Raw genomic sequence first — 13184 nt, 5'->3', positions numbered from 1 at the left:
AAGCTGCTTGTCACGATGTTGACAGTTTGTGTCATGCCAGTGTCTTGAGCCAGGCATAGGGCGAGGCGCATGGCCGCAAACATGACCACAATGAGAAGTTGCAAGATCAGGTGGTATGCTTGACGTTAAAGCTTATGTTTAGACACAAAAGTGCTACAGGATTTGATGTGCATGCAACTTTTTTTTGAAGTCATGTTCTGTAGAGTCCTTATTTAGGATGAGGCAGTATGTCATTTACGTTGCCATCATGAGATCAGCTTTCGTAAAGGCAGACATTATGGCTACCCATGGCCATCCTGAGAGGAAACGTCTGGCATTTCTCACGCGGGCGATTAAAGATTTAGTTGTCGTGATGCTGTTTCATGGCCTTCTCATGCCAGCCAAAGGGCGAGGCGCAGGAGAGGGGCCCGCATGCTTGACCATGATGGAGAGTGGGAGAGGAAGTCACGGAGGGCGCATGAGGTGCGGCATGAGCAGTCAGCATTATCATCCTCCCCCTCATACTCCTGACAAGGCACTCCTGAAACTTGGACTGAGGTGATGATCGTGCTGGTTAATGCTTAGAGAGAGGGAGTGAGTGTCTGACCGAATATAGCCGTGTTGTACACCCGTCCAATGCACTCTTCTAACCTGACCCTGTTTGTGCTCGGTCAGCAGAGCATGGCGAGTTCAGTGGCCGCTGGTTTTCCTGAGCAAAAAAAAAAGAAAAGCTGACTGTTGTTATAACATCTGTGTGTGCTGCTTACTCTGAGGATCGTACACACCGCAGCACACAGCTGTATGTACATCATGGAAAAAAAAAAAATGTATTCGCACCATAAGTGTCAAACTTACTGACTGAGTGTGATATGAATCACTACAAGATCAACACACACACAAGCAGGTATGATCTCGAATGTACATGCACAGGCAACGCTTCCCTATCACAAAACTTTATCAGGCATATGGAAAAACACTGCAGAAAATGCTGAAAGTTGCACTCGAATTGCCAAAACGCTGTGGTGGTATCTTGCAAAACCATTTCACAACACAGGCTCCCTCATGCTTGGTCAGTACGGAGAGTCCTTGTTTGCCAAAGAGTGAAAATTCAGCACAGTGCTTACAGTCATCTGGTGTGTTCATTCACATATTGTGCCTGTTCATACTTTGGGGCAACTAAAGTATGCTAGTATATTAGTATATGCATATTAGCCGAGATGTCGTCCAAACACACAGCAAGGAGGACAAGAGAATGTAAAGAAAAAGCCCTTTCTGTTAGTGACACTCAGGACAGAATTAGTACTTGCACATTTCTGAGAAGTTTGCTTAAATGAAAAAACGATGAGGGTTAGCGGTGAACTTCAATGAATAAGCTTCTTCCTTGTGCTAGCATAACATTTTCAGTGCCCCCTCACAACTAGGTTTATAATGAAAAACTACTGTACTAGCCTTTCTTTTAATACAAGTAAAGAGAGAAAGTGGCACGGTAAAGCCATATGCAGTACAGCGATTATCTTAAAGCTGATCTACTCAAGAGAAATAGAGGAAGAACAGACAATAGAGGCTCCAAATAAGTGCAATGACCTTCGAAGAGCGCATTTAGGTTCTCAAATAGACGCGCTTTAATATGATCTTATTTGCACTTCTTGTTAGTTAATAAACAATGCAGGGTAGGACAGAGTTTTTTTTTCTCTCTCCGAAGACCCCCACAAAGGCTTCGAGTCCAACTTATATAACATAATGCCACTGTGAACTGGAGGCAAACATGAACCATATGCTTGCGTAGCACTGATCTGGAAATGGTGCCTTCAAGCCATTTCAAGGCAGGCTTGTTTAAAATAGCTATCGCTCCCACCAGCATGACGGCTCTGCAAAACAAAACAATATCAAAAGTCCGAGCGTACAGAAAGAGCCGAGATGTGCGCTTATAACTTGTAGTGTCAAAGCGCTTGACGACAGGGTTGCTGCTTTCATCTCTGACCAAAGAGTACTTAGCACGGCCAAGTGGGTCAGCAACAACATGAGAGAAAGCCAGAGGTCACATCCCACCCACTCGTTTTTCAGGCCGCAGAAAGAAGTAGCTCTTGATGAGGGTGCTGCTTGCTTTCTTTTTCGCTTTCTTCTTTTTTGCTTAGCTGAAAACCAGGGTTCAGTGAGTGACAGGAATGTGTAAGGGCTGGGTGGGCTGCCCGCTGCCTGCTTTTATCTGATTAAGATGCTGCCTCATCAGCATCTGTACTTATACACACTAGCTTTATAAAGATGCAATATCTTACACGGTAAATGACCACACAGTCCTTGCCAGCAGTATGTGCTCTGCATCCATTGTAACACAGGTGTCTGTTTGATTCCAGGCCTAGTAGCTCGTAGCTGTGATGTTTCCGTGAATTGTAAACGATCCAGCCGGAGGTGTTACTCTTGCCCCAGGCTTGCTCTGCCAGACTCTGGGCATGCCAAGCAGCCTGGCAGCTGTACAAACATGAGGCTTGGTGATCGGTGATCATATGATGTGGGTTGGTGGTAAAGCAAAACAAATGACTATGCCTTGGCTCGTTTTTAGCAGGACTCTGAATGTTTTACGAGTCCGAATGAAAGTGTGTGTGTTTTAATGAGAGGTGTGAGGCATGCCAGAGCTCAGAGTGTCTAAACTTGTACACTTAGCGTCCATAGTGCTATAGATCATATTATATTTGGGGGAATTAAGACACTGTCAATTGACAAATCTTGTTTTTTTCGGGTAAGGTTATTCGATTAAAGAGTCTTAGACAACTTTGCAGTTGTGTATGCTGGTGAAACGACTCCCTCTTGGCAGAATGTGCACCGGTTAAAAGCCTCCCCTTTCAAAGTGCCTGTCTTGTGACCACACATATTTATTGTTCCCTTTAACGTGTAGTCATCAAAGCAGGCTAGGGAGCATTTTACCTTCAGGAACAACTCTGTGCTAAATAGTAAGCATGTGTGAGAGTAGTCCAGACTGACAGACAGTTACTATCAATGACTGTTTTAAAACATCTTAGCTTGCGTCACTGCATTTTGGATCAGCCATGGGTTAGAAGGACATACTTTTATTAAACTTGTTGCCAACGTGACCCATTTATAGGCTTCCAAAAAGCCAACATGGGCTCCACAGCTCCACATAAGACCAAAACAAAAACAAAAGTAACAGCGTGTCCCAGAGCGGGGAAGAACAAACAAGCCAGAATTATTTTCCCCCTTCAACTTTTTACATCTCATCCGTACTCCTGATCTGTCCTGCTCTTCCCATTCATCTTTTTTTCTCCCTATGTGGCCTACATGCTTCGTTATTTTTGCAGAGTCTTCCCGGCTCCTTATGTGGTGCCTGTCTCCTGCTACGTCGTCTCATCCCAGCCGCCTGTAGCAGGCTAATTACTGAGTCAGAGTCTCAGGGGGCAACCTTTATCCCCACCCCCTCTTTGCTTAGTCGCTAGGGCATGTGGAACTTTCAGAGACCCACTGGTGAGTTCCAGATTTTCTACTGGGTGGCAGGCGGCTCTGGAGGTGACTAAGCCAGCTCAAACGGTGTCTTTCTTAACACGCCAAGCTCTGTTGTTGGCTCTGTGGTCTAAGTTTTGATAAATCATAATGCAAAGATATTGAATGTATTCTGAATGGAATCTGGTTTGGACATCAGAGGCATGTAAGAAACGCACTCTGGTTTATGCCTGTTTTAAACTTCTATGGTACCATCAGAAATCTGATCTCTGTGTTGAAGATCAATGTGACAGGAGACATATGTTCTTACCATTGTAGCTGGGCTTCCTTTATCTCACCCTCTTCACAGCATTTCTGACAGAGAAACAGGGAGTCTCAGGTCCGAAAACAACCAGCGGCAATCGGCACAGGCATCTGGATTAACTCCTAGACACGCACTGTAATGAAATCTACTCTGTGACACATTCGCTTAGCTTTGTGTGATCCACAGAGCCTTTTCTTGTTAAAACATCTGAATAACGTTAACCATTTGTAGCCTGCTTTATGCAAAAAAACGTATTTTGAAATATGTGTTTACATCATATCCAGATAAAATGTGAACCTAGTGGAACATTTTCGTAAAAACATTTGGCACATTTGGTTTGTTTTGTCCACATGATGTTCAGGTTTGTTGCTGAAAATTTCATTGTTGTTGAGTCACACTTTGATACCAAAAGAAACCCACCGAAACAGATGTCGTCTGCAGGAAGCAAATTGTGTCACATAGAATTTCATTTTCATGCAAACTCATTTTTGGATTCTAATCTTGGCAGGCATGCAATTCAAGACTCAACATGTATATAAATGATTTGCTAAATGAAAACGTTCTTTAACTTAGACTCACGACATACAATTTCAATTTGCGACTGGCGAATTAAGAACATGCAGAGAGAGAGAGAAAGAGAGAGAGGGTGAGACACGAATGCAAAGCCCTTCACATTAGCGATAGTAAAACAAGGCAAGAATGTGTGGCATGCTACATGAAAACACTGCGGTCTGCAGGGAATTCATTTAGTGCATATGTGTCTGCTGGACCTCGGCTGGCCTCGTAGCAAGCAGAAACCATTAGCCACTCCACTGCTAATTACACACACGTTTTTTTTTTTTTTTGGCCTCATTCAACAACATGAGTGCTACAAAAGCTGCTCAGTCAAAATCATCGCTCTGGCTTTTATGAGTTTATTGCTCAGCTATGCATTTATGTGGTGTCTTCCAACGATAAATGTACTTCACTGAGGTCTGTGCTTGAGAGGGAAGACGTTGCCAATAAACTGTTTTTAATACTCTGTGTGTGTTTGTTTCCAAGGTCTAAACAGTGCAGGTCTCCCGAGCCGTGCATGTCGACTGCTGGAATTGTGGATGCCGTTTTTTTTTTTTTTTGCGGTGTGTACTCGTGCAACTGCAAAGCATGCAATGCAGCCATGTTTCTGCAAGCCAAACTATTGGGCACACCTTACTATAAAGCTGGGGGTTTGCGGTTATCACGCACGGCATGCAAATTTTGCTGATTAAAGTCGTTAAAGCTTGTAGCACCCTGACAAATCTGCATATAGAGCATATCTTAATTTCATTACCGAGAACTCATGTATCACTCAGTAATCTCAGAACTAGCAATAAATGGTGATGAGTGACGATGAAAGCAAAAAGTAGAGCAAATGGGAATCGAGAAAGAGAACGTTTAGCTCTTGTGTCCTTTGACGCTCTTGGTTCAGGAAGAATGTGTTTTTTGGTGCGTCCAGCTTCTAAGAATAGTGGCAGTGTTACGGGCCGGGAGAGCCCCTTGCTTGTGATCGTGGCCAGCCTTGGCACTGGCTCTGGTATCTGCTGCTATTCCTGGTCCAGGCTTCTCTTCCATTCAGATGGAAATCCAAATAGTAGGTAGAACAAGCGGCTCTCTGAGTCGAGCACCCTGCTGCCGCTTTCTACATCCACCCCTCACACCCCCTCACTCAGTCCAGCTGGGTGAATAACCCTTCTTCATCCTAGCCAGGTTTTATAGCCTTCCTCTAACACGCTCCTAGAGAAAGTGAAAGATAAAGATCTGTAACGAAACGGGTCTGATAGCACCGTCACGTCCGGACGGCAGGCAAGGGAGGGGCGGCTTTTAAGCCTGCACTCAGACCCCTGCAGAGACTAAAAGGCAGCACACGTTTCCTGCTAGCATGGTCATTTATAGCATAGATGCTTTATGCACATGGAAGTTTTGTTCGTTCTCTGGTCATTTGACCTCTTCTGTTGCAAACAAGGTCACCGGACCTAGAGATTTTTATATGCACAGCACAGTCCACCCACACAAATATCTAAAAAAAAGAAGGAAAGAGGTACAATATGCTAATCTGACATATAGACAGAAATAAATCAGACCCTGCAAGCATTCAGGCGCTTCATCGTCCCGAGTTTTGAAAAGCTCACTTGAGACAGTGTGACTTTTTATTGCACACCCACTCATGTTCTCTCACGCACTATCAGAAGGACACACACCCAGAGTTTAATCACAGGCCTGGGCCTATTTATAAGCCCCCTTTACAGTAACAATTCGACTCTGCAGGATTGCCCACTTTGTGTGTGTGTGTGTGTATGTGTGTATGTGTGTCGGTGGAACTCTGAATCAATAGCATGACAATCTTTATGAATGAATGCTCTCAGAGCAAAAGGAGGGGCTCTGGAGCGCCATACAGCTGATATCATCCCCCTGTGGAGCCCCATTCATGCGCTGTCTTGCGATGGACTCACGTTACAGACAAGTGAATCACTCACACCCCTCCTCACCACACCCTGCTTCCCAGAGACCACCGTGACTATAATTTCAATTTCAAGGCCCCCAGTTCTGGCACAAAGCCGAGAAAGGCTGCTAATTTGGTCCACGTGGCCATGGATTCAAGACGCACACAGACACAGTGTATGTACACACCTGCAGTGTCACTACGGAGCTTTTAGTATGCAGTGCTAAGGCAAATGATAGTGAGAAGATTATGTGCTGTGTTAGTAAAGTTCCTTTTTAGTGATGCGCTTCACATATAGCTTCCATGTGTGCACTGAAACATCACTTTGTTCACGGTTGTCAACTGATGCAATGCCACATGACAGCTTTTTTCAGTCATATGGCGCTCTATGGGTTGACATCAAAGCTCGAAGATTTGTCTGTTCTAAGTGTCAATTATGATGATATACGAGCCATGCTATTGTCCTTCCAATCAGCATGACGGACTCAATATGCTGGCCAGCTGCGAGGAATAATTAACAGTTTCAGCAGATCTGAGAGTCTAAAAAGAAAACATTGAAGAGTTAGGTCTGAGACACACATAGCATGTGATAAAAAGCTACAATTTTAAATAGTTGTTGTTGTTGTTGATCGTGACTAAAGAGCAAAAGACATTTATAATGTGTCTGAGAGCAAGAAGTTTGCTTAAGGTAGGATTAGATGGGATGGGGCCCCAGGTTAGACTGCGTGGGTGAGAAAAAAAGAGAAAGCAACGCAAAGGTAACATGAGGGGAAGAAGTGAGAAAAAGAGCGAGAGAGAAGTCTGAATTTTCACAAAAAAATACCCTCCAATTTGGAGAAATCGTAAAACGCTCAGAGAAAAGGAAATCGTGCTGAAATGTTTGTTCATACTTTGAGATAATACAGGAAAACACCCACCGTGAATTAGATGAGACTTCATCGTGCAACATTTCCAGCTTTTGAGACAAAGAAACCAGCTCTCTGCTCTCAGCCCTGTTTTGCAAATGCAATGTTTTGCAACGTTCTATGCTAATGAACGGGCCTCTGCTGCTCCTCGCCGTCCCTCTGTCCAAATGAAACATTTATCTTCTACAAAAACACCGCTCATTAAACATTTTCATTTCACAAACAGGCTTTGTGTGGCAGCTTTTGGCTAATGTGGAACGTAAAATGTGTTCTTTTTACTCCTCCAGTGTGTGAATGTTGTGAATCAGGGTCGGGCAGAATGGGTTTCGCTAATGCACAATTAAGAGCTGAAAATGGAGAGTGGAGAGAGCTGGGCCTCATTCTGATCGAATCACACCGGAGCGCCACAGCGCTCTATTCCATTTAGACGCCGTGTTTAATGTAACGCTGTCAGAAATTTGCAGAGAGGGTCACTGTGCATTGGAGAGGAGGGGGAAGAGAGAGAGAGAGAGAGAGAGAGAGAGAGAAAGAAGGGACAGCTGTTCCACATTCCTGGCTTCACTATTTCTTATAGTGGAAGATTTTGGAACATTAAGAAAGATGGACATCGAGGACAGAGAGAAAGAGAGAGAAGGAGAGAGAGAGAGAGAGAGAGAGAGAGAGAGAGAGAGAGCATAATGGCCAAAGTCTTCTGGTCTTTTGCAGTCCATTGTTTAGTATTATTTTTGATATTTGATGTCAAATAGTTTTTCATATCAAATATTACTCACGTGACCACGTTTCAACTGAAATTTTTTTTAATACAACCGTCATTACCCAGTAATGCGTTGAAATCAAGTCACATGACATCAATCAAAGCCCTAAACACTATCACCTATACCACTTGTATTAGGTTTAAGTCATTGCATTTTTGAGCCTCCAGCGGGTTTCCCCATCACTTCCCATCCTCCGTCACAGTGTCCTCTTTTAATTGGGTTAGTAGGAGTCATTGGGTACTGTTTAACTCATAAATAGACCCTCTGTGTCCCACTGGGCATCCACTCAACACTGCCACAACTGTTCTCTCCTGACATCATTGCCTTAGCACTATGTCCTCTGACCCCTGCCCATGGAGTCGTGGTGACTGAAGTCAATCTGTAGTGCAGAGCACAGGGCATGAGGCAAGGGCTTAAAACGAGGACACATGGTCATGAATAGAGATCAGAGCCTGACCTGCTGCCTCTTCAAGGCTTTAGGGCATATCTTTAGAACTTAGGATTTGAAAGGTCAGCAGGGAGGCAAGCACACAATGGCTTTCGAGTGGTGCAGTGTATCATTTGGTAATCAGGTTGGTCGCAATTGTGGTATTGGCAATAATGTAGAAATCTGCAATCTATTCAGGTCCTCTGAAGATTTGGTAAATTTGACACACATCCTTATCCAGAGTGGTTTTACACTTATTTCATTTCTACAAATGAGTGGTAAGGGCATTGCTCTAAGATCCAGCTGTGGCAAATTTGACCTCATGACCTTCCGATCGTATGTCCAACATCGTAACCACTGAGCTACCACTTCCCCTATAGTGATACTGCATCATGGGTTCATTATTTTCCTTAAATACATTGCATTTAATCAAGTCAAGTCAAGTCAAGTCAAGTTTATTTGTATAGCGCTTTTCACAACAGACATTGTCTCAAAGCAGCTTTACAGAAATCAGCAGTCAAGGTGAATGATGCGCTTTTTTCCCTGATGAGCAAGCCATGGAAATGCTTTACTTGATTAAAATTCTCTGTCAGCTGTGTATTGCAGGGATCATGTGTTTAGTTTGATTAGTGCCATAAAGGAATATGACTGATTGCACATACTCGTATGCTTATTCAGATTTAAACCTACTATGTCCCATGAGACAAAATCATCCAAAGGTAGTGAACATGCATAGTCATTTTGTCATGATGGCTCACTTTTGCACTCGCATATAATTTTTATCCTCCCCCGATTCACACCTCAACTATTGTGCAGCTTTCTATTCATATCTCAGTTACATCCTTTATATGCATGGTTCTGCATGGCTTGGTGTTAAGACAATGCATTTGATCGACACTGTAACAAGTCAATATAGTCTAACATGCTTTCTCAGTGTGTGTGTGTGTGGTGATTTAAAAATGCTGGTCTGAACTCTGTCTGATGATGACGTGTCTTTCGGCTTGTCTGGGACAGATCTGGAATGTGGAGATGTTCCGCTACTGACTCCAGGGAGCAAAGAGATGATGTCGCAGGCACTGAAAGCCACCTTCAGCGGCTTCACCAAGGAGCAGCAAAGACTCGGCATCCCTAAAGGTAAACGCACGTTTCACAGACCGCTAAGAATCTGACACTTTGCTTTTTTTACAGACCTATCACGTGTGCATATCTGGCACTTCAGCAATACTTTATCTTGACTTCTACGGCTGAATCCCCTGATAAGAGACAGTCGTTAACCTACTTTCATCAACGAGGCATGCTCTGTCATATGGTTCTAGTTCTTCTTAATTTTTGTGTTATTTACCCACTATTACAACACGATATCAACGGTTGACCGAGGTCGGCTATAGGTCTGATATAAAACTCTGTACTAAAGAATACAATAGCTTAATATATATTTTATTAGAAAGAACACGAAGTATGGAGAAGAAAAACATACTTGTACTGTGTTGTTTTGCACTACCCAAAGCAGATCATCTATAAAGAGATCTTGCAAGATAGGCATTTGGCACAGTTATGCTGTTATGAATTACATTTCCCAAACTAACTCAGACCGCAGGGTGGCTTCGTCTGCGAGGTTCCGTCTGCGTTGGGTCTGGAATTGAAAATAGCTATGTTGAATATGGGTATATGTGTGTGTGTGTGTATATATATATATATATATATATATATATATATATATATATATATATATATATATATATATATATATGTGTGTGTGCGTGTGTGTGTGTGTGTGCGTGTGTGTGTGTGTGTGTGTGTGTGTGTGTGTGTGTGTGTGTGTGTGTGTGTGTGTGTGTGTGTGTGTGTGTGTGTGTGTGTGTGTGTGTGTGTGTGTGTGTGTGCGTGTGTGTGAATTGTTTGACCTGTGGGCTATAATTATTGAGTTTTGAATTTCTAAGTACAGGCATTGAGGCTAAACCATGATCTATATGACTTCCTGCTGACATACTGATGTTTAAAAACTCAAGATTTGGGGATTTAGAGTAATAATAATAATAGAGTAATAATAATATTATTCCTTTATTAATTTACATTTTTATTTCATTCTATACATTATTGTCTGATTCTCGTCATCTCCATTGTTTTAATTTTACCACAGTAATTTTGTTTTTATGAAAAAGTTAAGTTTTTTTTTAAAAGTTATGATGAAATGTTAGTCCATAGACTATCGAATCGGTTCATTCGGTTTGCAACTCGTCCGGAGCACTAATGGAGGCTGAGTGTGACGCTTCCCCCTCTCTCTCTCTCTCAGACCCCCGGCAGTGGACAGAAGGTCACATTCGAGAATGGTTGTTGTGGACAGTGAACGAGTTCAGTTTGAAGAGCGTGGAATTCCACAAGTTCTGCATGAGTGGAGCCAATCTTTGCGCACTGGGCAAGGAACGCTTTCTAGAACTGGCACCCGACTTTGTAGGGGACATCCTGTGGGAGCACTTAGAGATGATGCAGAAAGGTAACACCAGAGATTTAAAACAGCAGATTTGGTACATTGAGTGGTTTCCAAACAAATGTGTGGTGGTTGAGTTTGTTTTAATGAATTTATTTATTTTGTAAGTCTCTGCAGAAACTTGCTCTGCTTATGCCTCTGGTCTCTGTAGCACAAAGCTTCTGTAAATGGGTGAAAAATAAAAAATGTAGACCACGAGCATCCACCTAATCAATGAAAGGAGCAAGCCGATCAATCATGTTTAATTTTTGAAGCTGATTTTATATAAGCTTTCTAGTCTCAAATTTGACCCAAGATCACTGATTGTACCTAACTAACAGAATACAGTTCCTATGTACTGCATGTGATTGTTTCCCAGGATGTGTTTTATTTTGGATGTTAATATAAGAATATGTGAATAATATGTGAAGTTTCTGCATTGTATATGGAGTAACATACTTCTCAAATAATCCCATGAAAAACATATGTATGGTTTTCATAGAAAGTGCAGAACACACTCATTACACTGTATATCGCCATTTATGAAGATGATCTAATACCTCGTGCACTTTCCAGCGTTGGTGCATTGAATCATGCGTTCAATTATTAAAAGAAAAGCATCCAATAATTTCCAAAACAGCAGTATATTAATAACACATTGTACACGCTGTGTTAAATCCTTCCCACTCCATTTTTTTGTAGAATAAATATTCTCCGCAGCACTTTCCCACACACAGGGCATAGATTCTTTCCTACCTCGTTTCAGCAGGAGGCTTTAGAGCGTGTGCCGCACGTTTTTTTTCCCTCTTTATAGTGACTTATCGATTGCTTGACACGTATGGAAAATCTTTCGTTAGTCAGGCAGCCCTCTTATCAGACAGAAGACTAAAATCTTTTTTTAACCCCAAAGAAATCTCATTAGTATATCTACTATTATGCTAATTTGATCTCAGTTTTTTTTTTGTTCCACTGATTTTTTGTTTCTCCCACACAGAGGATCTGAAGCATTTCCCTGTCAACGGCATAAGCTCAGGTTTCCAGGAATCTCGCTATACCTCAGACTACTTTGTCAGTGAGTACCTGTCAGCTACATTCACCTTCAGTTTCACAGCCACAGCAAAGCCCGTAACATGAGCCGGGCATCGATTTGTCTGAGTCTGTAGTGCAAGTGCATGAAGACAGACAGTAATTTTATAAAAGCCATCACACGTGCATACACACAGACACCCATATCCATATCCGACCCCTGCTTTTCTAACCCTGCCGCTTTAATTTGTTTTCCAAGGTTACGGCATCGAACACGCTCAGTGCGTCCCTCCTTCGGAGTACTCGGAGCCAGGCTTCATCACAGAGTCCTATCAGACCCTGCATCCGATCAGCTCGGAAGACCTGCTGTCACTGAAATACGAGAACGAATACACCAACGTCATTCTGCGCGACACACCGCTCAACCCACTTCAGGGCGACTACTTCCCTGTCAAACAGGAAGTGTCACCTGACAACATGTGTGTGGGTCGTATCAGCAGAGGTGAGGGGGCACAGAGGGCGAAGTGCATTTGCATGTGTGTTGGGTGTATGAGTAGCAAATCTGTGTCAGGTGGTGGTTGGGGGTGTGTAAAGGAAGGAAGTATATTTTACAATACTTTTACAATTCCGGCCACAGTGGTACAATTGGTGGGATTTTTCTTCCTCATAGCTCCATGTTCGTGTGTTCCATCTTGAGCTTGTGGCATTCTCTGTGATGCATTGCTCCATGTGTGGCTTTCTCAGGGTTCACTGGTTTCCTCCTATGTCCTACATGCAGTAGAATTGGCTATACCAGATTGCCCCTGGTGGTCCCAGCACAATGAGATAAAATAGTTACTGAAAATATGATGTTTCATAGGAGAAATTGTATTAACTATGCAAACAAACTGTTACTGGTAACCGAATCGAAAAAAAAAAAAGTTTTACCAGAATAGATGTTGTTTTATCATTTATCATTAATTTGCAGTTCATATTACATAAAAAAAATGCATAACAATACAATGTCCCTGGTTCATTATGTTGCTGGCGTGTGGTTTGCACAGCATTGGTTTCAGAGTGCTTTTCATTTTGCATGCACGTCTTGCACCACCACATGTCCCTAAGTGACTAGAGAACAACTGGAATTATTGTGGTTTTATTTGTGGTTATGTTCACCTCGCCTGAATACTGAAGACCATGGTGTACAAAAGTAAAAAAAAATAATAAATAAAATAAAAAGTAAGGGAGGGGGGAAAAAGAGAAGACAAACAAAGCTGCTTGCATCAAAGATTGATGTGCAAAGCCACAGAGCTCTCCAGAGTTCTGCCTTTATGTAATAATATACGGAGTGAGCTATGGTAACGGGGACAGTATTGTTTTTTTTTTTTTCTTTTTAGAGCGCCTCATCTTCTCGTAAGGTACCAAAGGTGT

At 42.5% G+C, this 13184-nt stretch overlaps 1 protein-coding gene across 2 annotated transcripts in view; it reads left to right on the top strand.

Annotated features, from left to right (window-relative positions):
• ets1 (v-ets avian erythroblastosis virus E26 oncogene homolog 1) overlaps positions 1 to 13184 on the top strand; it is a 39168-nt gene that overhangs the window by 17793 nt on the left and 8191 nt on the right. For both annotated transcript variants that reach the window (XM_046864337.1, XM_046864336.1), the window contains 4 exons: positions 9296 to 9415; positions 10575 to 10775; positions 11743 to 11820; positions 12034 to 12276. In XM_046864337.1, coding sequence (XP_046720293.1) covers positions 9296 to 9415; positions 10575 to 10775; positions 11743 to 11820; positions 12034 to 12276 — 642 coding nt within the window. The remainder of the gene's footprint in view (positions 1 to 9295; positions 9416 to 10574; positions 10776 to 11742; positions 11821 to 12033; positions 12277 to 13184) is intronic.

The sequence above is a fragment of the Silurus meridionalis genome, chromosome 13 (genome assembly GCF_014805685.1).
Source record: "Silurus meridionalis isolate SWU-2019-XX chromosome 13, ASM1480568v1, whole genome shotgun sequence".
Lineage (NCBI taxonomy): Eukaryota > Metazoa > Chordata > Actinopteri > Siluriformes > Siluridae > Silurus > Silurus meridionalis.
This window is presented reverse-complemented; position numbering and strand designations above follow the sequence as displayed.